The sequence below is a fragment of the Acanthochromis polyacanthus genome, chromosome 22 (genome assembly GCF_021347895.1).
Source record: "Acanthochromis polyacanthus isolate Apoly-LR-REF ecotype Palm Island chromosome 22, KAUST_Apoly_ChrSc, whole genome shotgun sequence".
Lineage (NCBI taxonomy): Eukaryota > Metazoa > Chordata > Actinopteri > Pomacentridae > Acanthochromis > Acanthochromis polyacanthus.
This window is the reverse complement of record NC_067134.1, coordinates 21,873,700-21,893,713: the sequence shown is the minus strand read 5'-3', so window position 1 is coordinate 21,893,713 and position 20,014 is coordinate 21,873,700. Positions and strand designations below refer to the sequence as shown.

At 39.7% G+C, this 20,014-nt stretch overlaps 2 protein-coding genes across 6 annotated transcripts in view; one reads left to right on the top strand and one right to left on the bottom strand.

The window, feature by feature from the left end:
* The window catches only part of LOC110950031 (gamma-aminobutyric acid receptor subunit beta-3-like), an 88,962-nt gene that overhangs the window by 49,970 nt on the left and 18,978 nt on the right, over positions 1–20,014 (bottom strand). For 2 of the 5 annotated variants that reach the window (XM_051943558.1, XM_051943560.1), the window contains exons 1-4: positions 11,729–11,757; positions 11,497–11,544; positions 9,210–9,301; positions 9,021–9,088 (exon numbers count right to left, since the gene is read on the bottom strand). In XM_051943558.1, the coding sequence (XP_051799518.1) occupies positions 9,021–9,088; positions 9,210–9,301; positions 11,497–11,544; positions 11,729–11,742 (222 nt within the window). In that variant the 5' untranslated portion in view covers positions 11,743–11,757. Of the gene's footprint in view, positions 1–9,020; positions 9,089–9,209; positions 9,302–9,406; positions 9,876–11,496; positions 11,545–11,728; positions 11,758–20,014 lie in introns of those variants that run through there. The other 3 variants (XM_022192412.2, XM_022192413.2, XM_051943559.1) reach the window with 2 other exon arrangements.
* LOC110950032 (gamma-aminobutyric acid receptor subunit alpha-5-like) overlaps positions 14,580–20,014 on the top strand; it is a 34,141-nt gene continuing 28,706 nt past the window's right edge. Inside the window, exons 1-5 of the mRNA XM_022192414.2 lie at positions 14,580–15,145; positions 15,697–15,778; positions 16,585–16,709; positions 18,258–18,325; positions 19,593–19,813. Coding sequence (XP_022048106.1) covers positions 15,127–15,145; positions 15,697–15,778; positions 16,585–16,709; positions 18,258–18,325; positions 19,593–19,813 — 515 coding nt within the window. The 5' untranslated portion in view covers positions 14,580–15,126. The remainder of the gene's footprint in view (positions 15,146–15,696; positions 15,779–16,584; positions 16,710–18,257; positions 18,326–19,592; positions 19,814–20,014) is intronic.

Genomic DNA, 20,014 nt, shown 5'->3' with positions numbered 1-20,014 from the left:
TGGTCACGGCAAACAAATCAAAACAGGCTTTTTGTGTACTGGTGCTTTCTTTTGGAAGCTGCTGCAAAAATCTAAAAAACAAACGAGGCAGCGGGAACATTTGGAGAAACAGAGATGGAGATCTTTTCACCTCTCCATAATGACAGTTTTTTTTCTTTTCTTTTTGACGCCCACACACAGCCGTGGGTGTATGGATGACTAGCTTGTTCAGCCTGCAACTGCATCTACATTCACAGTGCAAACTCTGACCATTTCCCTGTGCGAGGGGTTCTACCTTTATTGTGCCATCATTTATTTACTTGAAATTATGCACAGATAATGGGATGGGATCGAGGCCCTGATAGCTCTTGCTGCAACCGAGAGTCACGCCTGTTTGTCCACTGCTGCTGGAGAAGGTCTTGATAATGAAAACACCCCGACACGCAGTGCTCTTATTTTGCAGATTTCTTACCAACGGTGTTTCAGATCATTTTAATGCAAAGCAAACACTATGCTTCTTTCATGTCCACCTCCAAATCTCACATTAAACCAGCTGTTCATTAGCAACATAAAAGGTAAAAACTCCCAAAGTAGCACTGACAAATGGTACATTTTCAAGTGATCTGTTTTTAAGCGTACAACTAGTTTCAAAGTAAGCACTGTCTCAGCACACACATAATCTATCTCGCCTTGCTCTGATCTTGTCCTAGTATGTGTTTCTCATCAGCCGAGGCCCTCGGCACACTACAAACAAACCTCAGAGGTAATTAGTGCGCCTTTCTTAGACGCTTTAGCATCTGCTAGTGCAGGAGCTCGAGCTCTGCAAAGGCGTCAGAGTAGCAGAGGCTGACTTAGTCGACCTGCCCTGCCAGGTGGATTTTGGGACAAGCCAGATGCTGTATTCACACTGGCTGTCTCGCAAGTTTGCAGGGTATTTCAATCAGCTACTACCTCTCTCTTCCTCACTCCTTTCTCTGTTTTTCTCACATCTTTGATCTCTCACTTCCTCTGCTCTTTTCTCTTTCACTCAGTCACTCAATAAATCTTTAGCTCTTCCAGCTCTCCAGTCTCCTTTATTTCTCTGGTCTCTTGATGTGCAGACTGCTTGTGTGTAGAATACGGCAAAATTCCCAGGCGAATAGCACTGCACAGACCGCCTTCGACCCTGGCATTGGTTGATGAAACGAACTCCCACTGCACATCAAATAAAACTAGAGTGGAGGTACATATACAAGTTAGGAGAATAAACAGTGTTTGGCAGCAAACACAGGTCCACTGTGGACGAAATTGGCAGTATTAATATTAAGATCCATTACACAAATCATTTGGAGCGAGAGGAGGGTTTAATCCTAAATTTCACTTTTTATAAAGCAGACACGCAAAGATCAATCAATTAATCTCTAGTCTGGGCTTTGGGAAATACTGACCCACATGTTGTAACATTTTAGAGACTAAACAACTCATCAGTTAATCAAGAAAATAATCAATAGATCAGTTAGTAATGAAGACAATCATTAGTTGCAGCCCTGTTAAGAAGCAAGCACCCCCCAGCATTATTAATGTTTTCTTTTGACCTTCTCTCTAAAATGTCAAAATACAGTACTAAGATGGTGCAGCTGGTTTCACCATAATTAAAAAAGAGGCAAAGCACTCAGAGATTAAAATGCTGTAATCTTGAATTGAATGTACTACCCCTTAATGTATCTTAAAATCAATGAATTAACCCTCAGAACCTCGAGCAATTTCTGGATGCTTGTTCTCCTGCCACATTTTAACTCACTGTAAGCTCAATTTTACCTGCATATAAAGTGCTGCACTTCTATGAGAACAGCGAAACCATAGTTAGAAGTACAGAGAACTCAAAACAGTCTTTTGTGCTGTATAATCAAACTTATAATGCCTTAAGTCATTGTAAAAAGTTTCTCTGATAATTTTTTTAACAAACAATGAAACAAATTCAACAAGTGTTCAAAATTGTTACCAATAATGTAAAAAGGTTTTAATATTTATCTACTTGCAATTTTGCTTTCAAGCCTGCCTCCAATCTACTCTGTTTTTAACCAAAAAGTCCCGGAGTTTTGGTTGTGGCTGAGTCACTAATAGCATCAGAGTTTCAGAGAGGAGTGAATATCCTATTTTATTTACAAAATCTGATTAGAGCAAACTGTCTATTTTGCTCAAATATTTAGATGAGACAAACACAATAAATGGACTTTGACAAAGAACATTTAAGTTTCCCAATGAAACGGCACAGTTAAGAATTCAAAGACTACTGGAAAATTGGAAAATTCTTTGTTTTTACAGTTTCTTGCTCTAATAAATGGTGTCACTACCAAATAAGTCTGCAGGCTTTGGGGTTCTGAGGATTAAAGGGAAATTCAAATTGTATACAGCACTCAGTGACTCTGGAAGGAGCTGTGCGAAATCCAATGAATTTGGCTCAGGTGAGTGAATGTCGGTTTGTTACTGTGAGTTTAAAATTTCAAAAAGGCTTTCTGGCTAGGTGCACAAGATAAAGTTACAAGAAAAATCATTGGTTTGCATTCTAGGTAACGTAGGCTGCACATTTTGACGAGGAGGGGAAGAAGAATGCTTCAAATCAGGAAGGAAATTGCTGTTTTCTGGAACAGGAGTACAGTTAGAGTAAATCAGTGAGGTTGTCTTTTAATGCAGTCATAATTTTCACAATAGTCACACATTAAAAGTGTAATTAGCCACTGTCAAACTTAAACATATAGCAAATTGATGAATTTCGCAGCTACTAATGTGTATTTTGAGTTCCTCTAAGCTGATAGCCAGTTGATAGCGATTGGAAAAATACAGCCCCAAAACAGAGACAGGATGGTTATGAAATATTAGAAACTTGATACTTAAATTTTCGTGTGGGATGGCTTAAATATTAAATTAGTATCACTCAACAGTTTTTGAACTCCTAGAAATAAAAAAAAAATAAATCTGACTGCATTACCTCATTTAAAAGAACATGGGTAGACCAATTATCATGAGATGCTAATTTATTTTTTCCAGCTCAATAAAAGGATCGGCTTTATCTCTTATTCAGATTTACACAATCACAACATTTGTGACAACTTTCTATTGACGCACACCCATTTGCTCTTCCTTCACTTCACCTAAATTTAACACTTTGCACTGATATATCTGCAACTTTGTTGACCTCTAACGCTCTTCGACTTTAACATTAACCCTTTGAAAATGATCCTTTTCTTAACAGGGCCTTAAGGAGATTCAATTTTGTTCTCATTTTGAGTAAGAGTGAAAAGATTCTGTGTCACAAACGCCCACATTCAGGCAGCATGCAGAGGACCTTTACTGTCAAGCTACAAAAACCTTGGGCACTTTTCATGTTTGAGTTGTATTTCACAGCATTCCCTTTTTATCTCTGCATGGGAGAGAACATGACACGTCTGAAATTCAGCAGTATTGTTTTTCTTGTTCATCTGCAACTCTGTGCTCTTTGCAGAACAAGCCGAGCAGAATCTAAGCCTCATTTCAGCATAGCAAGCAGTACTTGTCTCAATAAACCCTAAACTTTCAAGACTAGTTTCCCCAATTATGCCTGCGGGTCGTTCCACAAGCCTGCTGAAGTGGAATTAGTTGCTGAAATGTTATTGAAATTAATGCAGAATGGAGCTTTTAAAAACTTGGAATTTGTCTTTCCCCCCCCCTCACATAACAAAAGAGAAAGAACAGCATTTATCTGGGATGTGCTGTTTAGTGTTGATCAATGGCGAGGACAAAAGCGCTCATTATCCAGTTCTCTGCAGAGCAACCATCTCCATGCTGAAACAACAGACAGCCCCAGCATTGGATGAATATCATACACCAAATGTCAATTTCTGAAAATAACAAACAGCTTGACCAGACTTGTTTTTGTTTCAACACTGGATAACAGCCAGGGATTGTCCATTTAACAAGCGCAGATGCACAGATGCACATGTGCAGTCCCTCAGTGAGTTAGTGGCAATGAAACATGGACCTAATTAATTATCAGTTTAAGTGTGATCTCAGCTGTCTGACTCCCTGGTTGATCAGCCGCCTTGATCTGCTCCATGGAGGATAGCCTGCTTGGCTGACAAGGCCAATGCCAGAAGCTAAACCATTAGCAAACAAAGCTTTTACCATGGATCATCACGGCTTGGCTAAAATAACAGAGTTCTTGTAAAATAGGTCTTGTTATTTCCAACTCGCATAGAATTCTGCTTCACTTTTCATCTATTATCACTGCATGACATTAAAACCAAAAGCAATCTTTATCTGATACATTGAACTAAGGCTTCTAGTCACACAATATTACAACCCTTACGCTTGAAATTACGTTTATTATACTATTTATGTTCAACAACACACGCATGTATTATGTTTTGAACCAATACTATGTCTATTAGAAGTAACTAAAGCATAATTAATGTTTTTTTTTTCCTTGTTGAAGCTTTCAAAGCACTCAGTTATGGTTTATGCAAGGAAGCACAGAAGATACTATTCAGAAGATAATGATAAAGGATAAGTGCATCTTAAAGAGCAACTTGCAAGTTGAATTATAACTAAAGGTGAAGAGTCTTCACGGTGTCATCTATGAAGAAAAACACAGTCGTATGCAGCCCTCATTTTAGACAGGAGGATTAAGTTTCCAGGGATATGATGGAGTTTTGGATGGGATGTCTAAATCTGGACTGTGTGAGAGCGATAGCTGGTTCCTTTGGTGCACATAGGCGCCTCAGTTTCACTATCAGCAGCAGCTTCTGGTTCTCACAGAGGCAGCAGTAAAGGTTACGGATCTGTCAGAGATTCACCTCTCTCTTTATCACATGACACTGGAAAATGCAGTGTTGATTCAAGTTTAGACAAGCAAGATGTCCTATTTCTGTTATAGTCTTATATGTGATAACAAACGTTATGGTACTGAGATATAACACAACTTTAGCTATGGTTATTAAGTGTCAATTACTCACCAAGACACTGTTCCTCTTCTGGTTCTCATCAAACACATTCATTTCTCATGGAGACTGTAATATTTTTTACAATTTTTTTGTCTGTCTCTGGTCTCTTTGACCCCTAGTCTCTAAAAAAAAAAAAAAAAGAAGCTCTGGACCATCGTATGCATACAAATCTGCATTTATAGCCTCTTCAGTATCACAAAAACTGTTTTAAATGTTATTATAGTTCATAGCTCGATCCACATTTCTTAATGTTGACTGATCTTGTCCACTTAATCTCACTTTCCACTTAATCTCACTTTCTTTCTTGTGTTTTTTGTGGCAGGTTTAAAGGTTAGTGTAGCTCACATTTGTTAAAAATCTAGCCTCTGATTAATTTTTCTAAAAATTCATTTACTGGGGTCTCCAGCCTGCAAGTTGCTCTTAAAGTATTACAGAAATGTTACTGTTCCTATCAAGAGAAGGGACGTTTTTCTTCATTAAACTGAGTTCCCTGAACATTTGATACATATCTGGCAACTGTAATAAACATTTTAAAAAATGCTTTAATAAAATTTTAGCAAGTAGTCGTTATTCATGGACGGTCGTGATGTACATATCGGCACAAAATGGTGGCGGCGTCGATTAATTAATACAATTAATAGCCATATATGATGAAAAAAGTAGCACCAAAAATACGCAATATTGTGAAACATAATTCAGTGGATCAGTAGCTTTACGTACAGTAAACAGCAGAGTGAAACATTACCCAGAGAGTTACAGTAATCTGCACTGCTGCTGTTACTCACCTGTTTGGGGGATGCTCATCAGCTCGGACCACCACCTGGTCAACTCTGAACCCCTCTGTCCGTTCATTCGCACTGACAAATAGTTTGTGGCAGTCCTATAACCTTACAAACACAGAGCTAAATGAGAAATAAGTTGCGGTACGGCTCGTTAACGCTAGAAATTAGTCTAGAAAACAGCGCGCACCTGGCGGCTCAAGTCGCGCCGCATTTAAGCATTTAAACCTGTAAATACTTAACTCCGAATGAACTTCTTCTCTTTTAAAAACCTACAGCAATGTATCATGAAACATACTTATTACTGTTTAGTGAAGCAATATATAATTTTACAGTATTTTTCTGTTTCGCTTACAAACTGCTCAGTGTCTTGCAGGCGCCCCTCTGACGTAGGCGAAATGACCATTCGTCTTACGTCATGACGTTGCGACGTTCCCATCAACTGTACATAGCATCGAAATAATAAGGATTTATTCATAGCAACCGAGAAATAATCAATGAATACAATAAAACTGAATAAAAAAATTAAATGTATAAAACTATTTCTTTCAAGTTTCTTGAAGGCTAAAAAGTACAGGTTTAAGTCGATATAAGTTGGCTATGTTGTCATATGATGAGCATAGGCAATTCTTTTTAAAAACTATTATTTCCAGAAATGTATATTCATGAAATCAAGTTTATATTGTACATCTATATGTTATTTATTTATATACTGTTTTGGAAATAATTCTAAGAAGTCTAATAATTACAGTGTCTTTTGAAGGACAGGTAACAAAGTCTTAATAATAATAAATTAATATATACAATTGATTGTATTTTAAAATATGATGTATTTAAACTGTACAAAACATCAGAATTAACACTGGAACAGGAGCTCTGTGCTGTTGTAGTTACAGACAGCTTCTTCTCTGCTTCTTTGGTTGCTTTGTTATGTCCCTTTTCAATGTATTTATCACAGTTTTATCATGTAACTTATGTTTTTACTTCATACTCAAACCTACTTATCGGATCAAAAAATCGCAGAAAATTAGATTTGTTATTTTTTTCAGTAAAATTGACCACCACATTGAAAGTATTGCCTATTTTTTGATGTATTATATGAAAGCAAACTGCATATCTTGGGCATTAGGATTGCTGATGGACAAAACTAGCAAGCCCGGGGATGTAACTTTACATCGGTTGGTACGTTTTAATATTTTTGGACATGTAATAGTCAGATTAATAATCTAGTAATTGTCACAAATGGGAAACTGGAACTGGGTCAGATTTGGTATTTTTGCTTGACGAATGTCTGATGAATCAATTATGACAACAGCTGCACAGTTATTTATAAATGGCTTAATGAGCACTAATCAATAAAGATTTGTAGAATGAGACATTAAACTTCTAACCAAAACCAGGGATGCGGTTGAAAAGTCTGAGGAATGTCCCTAACGGAGTGAAATGACCCGTGACAGCCACAGTTAAAGCTGACGGACTTCTCTAAAAGTGCTTCAGTGCTTCCTTTCTTATCTCCTTTAGCACGGGATACACTGAAAAATGCCATCCCACAATTCCTCGCAGCAGCAACATTCAAACCGCTGCACCATCCATGTTAGACCCATGTCCACAACATACACAGTCACATGATTACATAGCCTGTAGTGTCAGTGCAGTCAGAGCATCTTAGAAACCGCAGCTGTCTTTTCCTGTCTCCTTATGAACTCCACTTCACAGATTTCTTTGACTGTTTTCCATCGAGGTCAAGGAAAAGTGTTTCAGAAAAGACATAATTTTTGTGACTACTCAGCCACAACCTAGATCCTCAGTTGTCTGAATCTAACCACTCACAGTGCTCAGGATTTTACCCATGTCATACACCCTCAACAGGAAGACTTCTGTGATAGGAAATGGTAGCACGACTGTCACGCTTAAAAATAAACAGATTGCACAGAAATTACATTTTTTGAATTATGTATTTACTATTCATATATGAAGAAGTGGTTCATTTTGAATTATAAAAGTGCATAGAGTATCAGAACACTGTCTGGAAAGTCGATTGTCAGGAATTAACTGGTAAAGTAATCATTGAGTCATTAGTATTGATCAACAACCACCCACACACAGAGAGAGAGAGAGAGAGAGAGAGAGAGAGAGAGAGTCTAATAATGCATGGTGCATTGTAAATCTAGCTTTTCTTCTTTGTAACAGACCAAGTCAGGATCATCTTTGTGTGTGGGAAATGATGTCCTGTGCACTTTCATGTCATCTGAGTTGATTGCGTTCACATATAGAGGGTCGAGGTGTGATCTACTGTATTTCTCTCTGACCTGGCCTTGACTGCAGAAATCATCTGTATTGTTGTGAAATCACGTGGGGCTCGGCAGTCACCATTTCTCATAAAAGTCATAGTAGTTGCACCCGCCCAGGCAGTGGCCCGTGAAACGTGTAGAGGTGCTAATCTGGACTCAGCGAGAAGGTAAACGTCACAAATCCAAACCAATTACAAGAGAGGTCCGGTATTCAGTCTGGTGCCAGAGTTTTAAATGAGATTTTTTTTTTTTTGTCTACAAATGATAAGAAAACATAGCCAGTGGCAGTCGACACTTTGCCACCCGATTCCCAGTGCAATTTGGGTCATCGTCAGCTGATATTTTAAGATACAATAGCCTGAAGTTAGTTTCCTGCATGTGGGTACACGTGTCAACAAAAAGAGCAGAAAAAAAATGTCATACAGCTCACAAATTAGCAAATCCAATCAGAGCTCTCTGATAGCTGTCTGCTCAGAGGGCCTCCCAGGAGGACACAGTTAACTGTGGCACCGGAGGTTAACAAGCAGAGCAAAGGGAGAGCAGTGATTTCTTCTAGCTGTCAATTTCAAAAAGATTTAAATGCAGAGCTCCAAGCATTACGCTTTCCTTTAGCGTGCGCTACACAATCATTGTATGTGGACTGTATTGATTGTAAAGTCATGGCTGCAGCTTTAATCTGTTCTCTAAGTGAGTCAATGCTGCTGGCTGAGCATCAGCATTGTTGGAAACAGAAGCAGGGAGCTGTATTGTGCGTTTTTGGTTTTGTTTTTACACCCAGGCTTCTGTGTATGTAAGGTGCTGGCAGAGTGTGAGATAAAGCAGTTTTATTGCTTACAGGAAACCCAGCCCATCCATCTGACCATCACATAATGGCCTGAGCAGCAGGGAAAAAGGCTTCCTACTACAAGTAAGCAAGGAAATCATGTTGCAGGAGTAAGACAGGGGCAGGACTGCATGCATTACATGGTCGAGTAAACATAGAAACAGGGCTTGTGTGATGTAAATCCACTCACCATGTTGACTTCTGACACCATGTCTATGCTGGCCACGTCTATGCTCATGCCCACCGCAACAGGGGCCCCTGGAAGAGGTTAAATAGCTGATTATGCATGCAGGCCTACACCTCTACACCTGACCACAACACTGTGAATGGCGCCAAAAATAAAGCTGAGGATTAATGGGGGGGTGAATGCGGCGCATACCTCCAAAGTCCGGCCTCAGTCGGATGTCATATCCCTTCAGTAGTTTATCCACCGTCTCCTTCACGAAAGACATGTTGCCAGGTTCATTGACGCTGAAATGACAGCAGAGAAAACACGAGAGAAAACGTCACCTTGACTCCTGTACCAATCAGTCAGGACGATAACCTTGACTCCTCAATCATGACAAGAGCACTCACCTTTTTGCGCAACACACAATCGAACCGACAACCAGTGCCGACAAGACGCGAAATTGACGAACCCTCTGCAAAGCAAACATCACCCCTTTCCTGTTTTTTTTTTTTTGTTAAGATGTTTTTTTTTCTCGCTGTTTACAACCACAACAACAACAGCGAAGAGCCCCCAATCAACAGACGGTTCCGGACGCTCCTCAAATCAAGAGTAAATCCATTGATTGAACCGAAAAGGAGAAAGTCGACTGAGGCGCGGAAAAGTCAGCAGCTCGCTGTGGATGGAGTCAGATGTGAAATACGGGCTGACATCGCCTCCCTGGAATGAATATTGGCTCCGCTTTTCTTTGCCGTCTCTGACTGTGCGAGAGACTCTTACATTCAGGAGCTGAAGCGCATATTGATGAGGAGGGAACATGCAGGGGATGCTGCTGCTGCTGGTGGTGGCGGTGAAGGCACTCGGCTCGTTCAAATGAGAGACGAAGCCCAACACTTAACACACTGTAAAAAATACCCACCAGTAGCTGCACCCTCCTCTGAGGTTTCAATCTTTTTATTTTCATTCTTTAATCAAGACATAGGGGGAAACTTCTGCTCCTTTTGAATACTTATTAACTTAATTTCCAAAATTTGAAATGTCATTAGATTATTTTAATTCCTCTTGAAAAGTCTGATGTGAGTGTTTAAAGGACCACTGATATAATCTCAGCAATACCTTTTGATAAAGTAGCAGGACTCACAAAGACATATTAAAACAGGCAAGGTCACAATTGGAGCAGCAGAGACAGAGATATATTGACTTTATGTCATAAACGCCTGATCCTACACTGTAAAAGAATCGTGCATCAAAAGTGCCAGAAAAAAAATGTGGCAAAATATGTCATGTAAAAAAGAGGTGGAATTCTGTAACACTCAAAAACTTCTGTTAAGGAACTTTGAAAAACACAACAAATATATATAAAACTGTGACATTCGAATTACTACAATATTTATTCTTAAATTACTATTTGTTAAAAAAAATGTTTTTTCATGTGGACATTATTTAGTGTTTGTTTTTTTTACATTTAATGTGTAATTTATTACTTTTCTCTTTGCTTTTGTTAGATAATATCTGTAATTTAACAAAAACAGAAAAAATATGTTAAAATAGTTAAAATAAATATTTTCCAAGTATTTCCAATCCTTAATTTATTTTTTTTATTTTTAAAAAAATGCATTTATTTATACAAATAAGGTAAAATATATGTAAATAAATAGATTTTTTGCTTATTTAAACTAAAAATGGTGCAATGTTAGTGAAACATGTAAAAGAACAAATTATAATTTCTAAAAATAGCCTACTAAATTTTGATGTGAGTGGTATTTAGAGTTTTGTCATGTGTTTGATAGCGAACATGGATTTTTTTCCCCCCTGTGATTTTACTCATTATTCAGTCATATTAATTTAACAATACACAGAATACAAAGTATGTAAATCAACAGTAAATTGTTAAAAATGAAAGTTATGAAGTATTACAATGCATGTTTCTCATAATCAAAAGCTTCTCTGATTGGTAAATGTCTTTCTAAACAAACAAACATGACTCTCAATGTGAACTCTGTTTAAAAATAAGCAAAGTGCACCTTTAAGCTTTGTTTCATTTAGGTAAGATCATTTTAATATCAGGAATCTATTTCATTCTTTACTTCATTTTAAACATCAAGTTACTGCCTCCTACCTTAGCAACACTCCTAAATTGACATTTTTTACAGTGCTCCCCACACCATCTGCGCCAATCCCCTTCCCCAGTGCTTCCTATAAAAATGGCGGGACCCGAACAGTACAGAGTGTGGACAGTCTGCATTCATCAACCTATTAATCGATGCTCGTGATTGATTAGTCTGTTAATCGTCTAAAATTGCCTCTTTTCCTGATCTCAAATGTGGAGCTACACCGTAAATTATTTAGTTCGGATAAAAATTGAAGCCCAGGCCAGAAATCCCGCGGATAATTGGGGGGAGCGAGCGTGTATGTGCGTGTGTATGCGCGGGCACAGCCGGGAAGCCTCATTAAGGGACAATGCGCGCCCCCGTGTGTGTGCTGCTGTGACATTTCATACCTGGTGTCATAGATGGCGAATAACTTCTTGTTTCCGTCAACAGCGTTCCTGAAAGAAAAGAAGACAAAAAAGGTGATTATATCATTAATTCTAAAATAGCTGGCAGCCAATGAAAATGCTTCTGTCACAACTGTGGAGACAAACATACGCCATATGGAGAGATTTAATTTAATCGTGATTTCTTGACTTTATTGTGCTTATTATGTATTATTATTATTGAAGTTTTGGAGACCTGCTGCATTTCATGTTGCAGTTAATTGACCTGTGCAGTCTCTGTTTCGGCACCGTGGTAAAGCTGGAACGTAAAACAGTAGGATGGAGGGGGGATACAGTTTTGAAAGGCAGTCGATTTCCTCCAGGAGCAGCCCCCTTTCTCCCCCTCTTCAACCCCCGTCCTCCCCTCCATCCATCCATCCATTCCCACACACACGCCTCTGGATCTTTTCCCTCCTTCCCTCACACACACACACACACACACACACACACACACACACACACACACTCCAAACAGTCATCACTCTGCAGGAGCTGTAAGCACCACGGTGGTGCTGCAAACCGGGGCTCCCGAGGGCTCACACGCTGCTGTCGCTTCCCTACTCCTCTCTGCCGGCTGCAGCTCCCCGTCACACGCCGCATCTCCACACGGATTAAAGAGCGTGGAGGGAGGTTCAACATCGCACACTAATTACTGTCTTCGAAACGTGGAGCTCGGCTACCCTCTTATGGCAACCGTCAGGATGATAACGACTTTGAGGACGACTTGTTTATTGGGTGATGACGGCACATTTATCCTCTATTCGCCGCTTTATCCTCACCCTGGACAGGTCGCCAGTCTGTTGCAGGGCTATATATACAGACACACAATCACTCTCGCTTTCACACCTGCGGTCAAGAGTAAGCATATTTTTGAACTGTGAGAGGAGAAAACCCACGCATGCACAGGGAGAACACGCAAACTCCATGCAGAACCGGGAAGCGAACCAGGGACCTTCTCGCTGCAAGGCGGAAGTGCTAACCACTATGCCTCTGATGATGGCACAGTGTTTGAAAAAGTAATGAGTTGACTGATGCAAATAAATGCAGTTTCTTGGCGATGGTGCTGTCTTGTCTTACTCACTTACTCGTTAGTATTCTCTCTTCAACATCTTGCAGACTCTCTACACCCCCCAAAATATGTCACATTCAATTTTGTCAACAACTCTAGCAAAAGAAGCAGAAGACTTTTATTTTGAAAAAGGGGCTGCAATGTTACTCAAAGATCACAATGCCACCAACATGGATTTGTTTTTACATTTTGTTTATTTTCATTAAAAAAAAGCAAACACATTCCAAAACACAAATGTGTGATTTGTTGTAAATGTGCAGGACGTTTTGGACATCTTGCAAAAACATATAGTAGTCCTTAAAAAATTATATGAACTGAATTCATTTATCATTGATGAGAAAAGGTGCCATACGCTAATTTAAAGAGGTTACACTCCCACACAAAAGACACAAAAGTGGAAAGAAAGCTGAATCATGCTTTTATGTGTGTTAGTGCAGCACAGATATCATTATGTGATCAACAGAACACATATTTAAAGGAACACAGACTATCAGACAGCCTTACTGCATTATATTTCATCATATTTCCACTGTTAAAAAAAAGACTAATGGCCTTGCTGCAGAGTAGCTCAGCTAATTCAAATAAAATATATTAACCTGACAGTTGGGAGTGTCTCGAGATAAAGAATTAAAAATATACTAAACAGGCGAGTTATCTAAAAGGTAGTTAATTCAAATAGTTTAGATCGTCAGCTAACAGTGTAAGCAGCTAACTGCTGAACAGTTGTTACTGTTTTAGTGACTCCATAGATAAAAAAGCTGACATAGTTTGTTCAAAGTAAATGGTTGAAACTGGTCAAATAGTTATGAGTAAAGGATACCTGGTTGAAACAATTAGTCTAAATGTGAGCTAGCTTATACATAACAACTGCTACGAAGCTAAATCGATTAGATAAATGATTGTTAAAGACAATTAGGTAAAGAGTTGAAAGAAGTTATTAGGTCAAAGCAATGGATAAATGATTGAAAATAGCTCTAGACAGCTAAATTAGTTAACAGTAAACAATAAGCAGTGACTTCATGGATACAAATTCTTAATTGTTTGATGAATGTTAAAAATAGTGAGCTAAAGTTAAAACTAATGAAGCAGTTCAAACAGTTGCAAGGCAAAAATAAACAGCTGAAAGAAATGACTGACAGATAGGTGAAGGAAAGAGTTAATAGAGACATTTAGCTTTGAAGAAATGGATAAATAATTGTAATAGCACTAGAGAGACAGAATAATCAACGTAAAAATAAACAATAAAAAGCTTAAGTAACTACAAATAACAGCGAGCATTTTTTTTCAGTTTTAGTGACTTTGTAGCTGAAGTGTTTAAATAGTAGGAATAACTAGCCTAACTATTGGCTAACCTTAAAGAAGGGAACAACTGGTTCAAAATTAGCTAAAACAAACCAATACAAACAAACAAACAAACAAAAACAGAAACAAAAAAACTGCTTTAATAGCTCATTGCATGTAACATTTAACATAATACTTCACCGTTTTAGTGACTTAATTGACTAAAAGTTGGTGACTAACAGTTCAGTGAAATAAATAGTTGAAACAGTTAACTAGCATTAAAAACAATGTCAGTGTTTAAATAGTTATGAGTTGAAATAATTAGCTTGTTAACTAACTTGAAAGGAACAACTGCTTGAAAGGCAACAGGTAGGTAGGTAGGTAGGTAGATAGAAACAGATAGCTGGATTAGCTAGAAGCAATGGGTTTAAGATTTATTTATTAGCCAATACATATTTCTGGAAGTCATGGTGGGAGAGATGCTAAAAGAAAAGGTTAATGCATGAAAACATTTGTGTTTCTGTCAGACTACTTTGTCCGTCAGAGTAGTTTGAATTCATCTGACAAAAGTTTAGCAAGCTCTGGTGGTTCATCAGCTTCTTTAATGGCTTCACTTGAGGATAAGGTGTCGTTGTAGCTGGAGTTCAATTGAGGAGCAGGGTTTGAAGCCCGCACCTGATTTTGTTCCCATCAGCTGCACCGTCGGCGCGCCTCCTCCTCCTCGCAGCCCACCAATGGGGAGCACCTATTTTAAAATTATTAGCCTCTGTTGCGGCACTTCATTCTCTCGCACCGGCAGTAGGCGGTGTAGCAAAAGACACGGGAAAAATGTGGAGCGAATCCAGTCTTGTGTCGGGAGGCTGGCGGACGACAGCGAGCAGGCAGCCCGTGTGATCTTGCTGCTGCTGCTGCTGCTGCAACACCTCTGGAGGCGATGCGGGAGACGCGGTGCAGCAGGCAGTAAAAGAAGCAAAGGAGGCGAAGCCGATAGGAGGAGAGCAGCAGGCAGACTACTACAACAGATGGGGAGCCGCTGACTGAGAGAGAGAGACATAGAGAAAGAGAGAGAGAGAGAGAAGGGGAAACAGCCCATGGTGAAGAAGCTACAGAGGAGGGGAGACAACCGAGAAGCCCGGAGATAAGGTGACTGAACCACTGATCGTCCAGTTCCAGCACCGCCGACGGAGACCCCCACATCCTCCTGTCGCTCTTGGAGGAGGGAGAAAACAAAACAAACCCCGGTGATGATAGATCTGCATTCAGGTAGCACCCCCCTTTTCTCCCTTTAGCTTTTATGATTAGACAGCGTGACAAATAGGAATAAGATTCATGTTTTTTTGTGTGTGTGATAGAGAGAGTGGGAAAAGGTGATGGTGAAGGAGAGGAGGGGGGTGGCCCGTATGAATTGTAATGCGCTGCTTTCAAACGCAGTGGAAGCTTTACACAATGGGAATCACACTGCAGAAAATAATTTGCCTATTTCCCCCCCCTTTTGTATTCATTTGTTTGCCTTCGTGATCTCCCAGCCTCTGTGGTGTTTCTGAAGCTTGTGAGGCAGATGTTTTGGAAGAGTTGCAGATTGCAGCCTCATTGAGCAAGAGATTGTCCCGTTGCTTGATTTAGTGATTCCTGTAATGGTCTGCCTGTGTATGCAGAGAGATAAAGAGTTTCCTCATGTTGGTCCTTTTTGGGAGTCAGTTTAAAAAAACAAAAACAAAACATTGTCTTGTGTTGTGGTGAAGGTATCTAGAGATTCTGTGATGCAGTATTCTTCTTTCTTTGTGTGTCTTTCTTCATGTGGATGTGTGTTACAGCTTCAAACAACAAAGTGAGCAGAATTCCAGCGATGGCACGGCTCATCCTTTCCCTCCTGCTTCTGTGCGGATGCCAAAATAGGTAAACTAATGGATAAAACACATGTAAAACTGTTGCTGAAATGTTTGAATGCTATTTTGTGGTGTTAATATGAAAGTATGCAGTCTTGAAGTGGGGAACACAGTCACAAAGTTTAATTTTCAGTGGTATTATCACAGATTTTGACCTACCGCCCACAATTTAGCAAATGAAACTCTTGGAATTTCATGCATCTTTTTGCTGAGGATTCCTGCCAGCTTTGCCCTCGCCTCTGTGATTGATTGCATATCCGAGCTGCACTCTGCTACAGTGCTGCTTAAGTGGCGGTCCTGCACTCAAGAAAAGCAAAAGAGATCTTTGGCAAAGCTGTCAGTAAATCACTGGGATAGTCCACTCTCATGTGAGTAGATCGATGGCTTTTAGATCACATGTTCAAATCCGGTGTATAACCTTTGTTCGTCTCTTCAATGCCTCTCCCTGGCTAATCTTTTTTGTGTGTATGAGCACATTGTTCTCTGCAAAAAAAAAGAATGTAATTTCCTCATTTTCCAGCCACAAAGAACCTGCTCCTACTGCAGACATAATGCCTCTCTTCTTGCCATATTTAGAGGGGGAACTCATTTGTTTGTATTTGGATCACATGTCAAAGCCTTAATTATCTGTGCTAGTAGTTGTAAGCAGCACTTATGTTCAATAATTAATCACAACAAGCCTGTCCTTAATGCGGCAAGCTAATTAATCATAGTAACCATGTCATGTTCGACATCCTGCAGTTTAAAGAATACCAGGATGATGTTTCTGAGTTTCCTTCTCGTTTCCTTCCTTCCTTCACATCTCTCCTTTCCTAGTCTCTGCCAGACATCCTCGGAGGCTCAGAAGGAGACGGGCGCCAACGACAACAGTACAGTTTTCACCAGGATCCTGGATGGGCTCCTCGATGGTTATGACAACAGGCTCCGGCCGGGTCTTGGAGGTGTGCTAAGGGCCACTTTTTGTCAGTTGTGTTCTGCTAATGCAACATTTAGAGCGCTCCAATTTGAAAAGAAGACAGTAATCTTACTAAAAAAAAAAAAAAAAAAGCCACATAAGACCCGCCTGCTAACCCAAACTTCTCAGTTTTCATGATCCGGGTAGGGGTCAAATGCTTGGGTGGAAACGGTGCAAGTTGATGTGAAATTTGCTTCCACGTCAGCTAAAGTGAAGGCACACGTGTGCTGTTGTCAGATGCCGTGTTCCTTCTGAGGATCATGAATGCTTGCGGCTTGAGTAAATCAATCAAGCCATCTTCAACACAGCCTGAATTCAGTGTGCTGTGGTGTTTTATTCACGCTCCTCACCCTGGCAACAGGAGGTAACCTTGAGAGCCAACAAATTGCCATTCAGAGAGGGAGATTTTTTTCTTTTTTTTTTTTGCAAGCAGACTTTTGAAATGAAAGCTTTTTATTTCCTCCTCCTTTAATAATGTGGCACTTACTGGAATGTTCCATTAAATTCCTACGAGCTCTTTATTTCGTTGTCATGACACAGGTCTGCGTACACGTTTTTTTGTTGTTGTTTTTTTTTGCAACGTACATACAGTACTTGCCATGTAATGGATGGGGAAACAAGGGCTTTTTCATGCTGATGTGTCATGGCAAAAGCCTGCTCTCACATCCTGGTAACGGTTGCTACCCTTGACAAGAGGGCCTATAAATATATACCAGAAAAAAAAACAAAAAAAAACATTTGGACCTTCATTCAGCATTCAACAAGCTGCTCTCCACACAGCGACCAATCCCGGCTTTCTAGGACCACATTTATATTCATAGAGATTTTGTGATTTCGCTGGTGCAAATGATAGAAATGAGGTGCTACCTTTTCACATCATGATCGGGAAATCATGAAGCTGAGTAGATTTGTAAAAGCACTGGTCTGCTGCGCTTTAGCTGATGGGGGTTCTCCAACTGCTCCTAATATTGATGCTACAAACTGATTTTATTGATCAATATCTTGACCATTTGCATGCACCAATATCAGAAGCAACTCATTTTTATGTTGTCAAAATGGGAACTAGAGCCGCAGTAGTAGTCCGTTTAGTGATTTGTGGATCAGCCGTGGATTGATTAAATATTTAGTTCCTTTTTTAAGCAGAGCATCGACCGTTTTGAAGATGCAAACCTGAGCTGTGGAAAACTGTGACCGACTCATTAATTCATTAGCTGATCTTCAGATTAATCGGATTTTTATTTTTTTTCTATTTACGCTCTAAAAGTCAGTGTCTTCACTCGTTATTTAAGATCGGACACCAGCGCATAAACTGTCTGTTTATGGCATTCGCTGCAAATATTGATCAGCCTTGAACAGTTAAAAGGCAATGGATTCATTACAAATGTCATTTTCAGTTTTATTACACAGCTTATGCCACTGTGCCCAAGGTCCAAAATACCAGAGGAAGGCACTGAAACTAAAATTATATTGCTTTTCATTGCTTTTCTTTGACCCTCTCACACCTCATACATTTTCAACTGTACTTTCTCCACAGAAAATGTCACAGAGATCAAGACAAACATTTTTGTCACCAGCTTCGGCCCCGTGTCTGACACTGAGATGGTGAGTTCATCGACAGCAAACACTACAGACACACAGAGAGAGATTGGCTGAGCTGGACAAACACACGCAGACATCCGAAGCCCATCTAGAAAACTCTGTTTCCAGATCGAAACCTATATTTACATTTCATGAGGCTGGTACCGCTGCTCCTGCTGTTCCCTGGAAGTACACCCATGTCCTAGTTGTGTCTTTGAAGATTGGCTCTTTTTTGGCTACTTGCAAATGAGACGAAATTAATGTGGATGACTTAAACTTTTAAGATTTAATGCAATGTGGCTGGCCCATTCCAACTTGTTCCAAATGATTCATCTCTTTATTAATCCGCTCTCTTATGAACTATAAAGTTCTACCTGGATGGCAAAATGCATTAAATCTCCTCTTTCATTAAACCTTCCATTACACCCTGCCATATCCCTGGCACACTCTGACACAGCAGTGATCAAACTTGCCACTTTGCTATAATCGACTCGAGAAAGGTATTGTCAGAGGAGCATGATTGATTAATGGAATGTGGCAAGAGATGTGAGCGTTTCTGTGCTCCATGAAAGCTTATATGTCAGTCCGCTAACAGCGTCATTATTCTGTGGGGTGGTGTATTGTATTTGTTTCTTGGTCATTTGTTTTTCTGAGCTTCAAGTGAGTCGATATTTCACACATGAGCAAATTCATGATGGATTCATATGCCACGATGTTTAATCACTATATCTGTAAAATCTAAGGTGATTCATGAGGACATAAAGGAGCTACTGGTTTGCCATTTTGCTCAATTAAAATAGCTTTTCTTTCTGTACAAATACATTTTCGATGTCACTCTAGATACATTTTGAAATGTGACAAAAAAAAACCCATTTATTTATTGAGGAATTCTTTGGAGGAAATACCCCAATCATATGAGTCTACATCAGTAGATGATGCTGTAACACTAAATAAAAACCACGCAAAGTGCTTTTCAGAAGCTTAAGAGTAAAACAGACAACCATCTCTGCAGTGAACATTCCAGCCAGAGGAAGCTCTTTCGCCCTTGGCATCCCTTCAGCATCTTTTGGGATCAAATGATCCCAGAGCAGACACAGCAGCATGCACTTTTCTGGCATCACATTTAAAAGGTTTCGCGGTCCAGAAAGTTCACATCTCACCAGTATTTTGAGCTAAATGTGCAAAGCTATTGCTCATTTTTGCATCTTTTTCTATTTATTTAACACAAACTGTGACTGTTCACAGAAAAAGAACCCATTTCACTTCCTTAAAACCTCTTCTTCTGTCTCAGGAATACACCATTGACGTGTTCTTCCGTCAGAGCTGGAAGGATGAGCGCCTGTGCTTCAAAGGGCCCATGGAGATGCTGCCGTTAAACAACCTGCTGGCCAGCAACATATGGACTCCCGATACTTTCTTCCTTAATGGCAAGAAGTCTATTGCTCATAACATGACCACGCCCAACAAGCTGCTGAGGCTGAAGGATGACGGCACTTTGCTTTACACTATGAGGTAGGGCAACCGTGAGCAGGAACTTTGCGCCACAACGAGCCTTATTATAAACCACTCGGTGTCCAAGGTCACATTTTTGCACTTGTTGCATTTTGAAATCCATTTCACATATCTAGCTCATCAGAGAAGTACAAAGGTTCAAGGTCCAGTGTTTCTGTAAGCCTCAGAATGCTTCAGTGAACTGAGGACGCTTCCGAATTA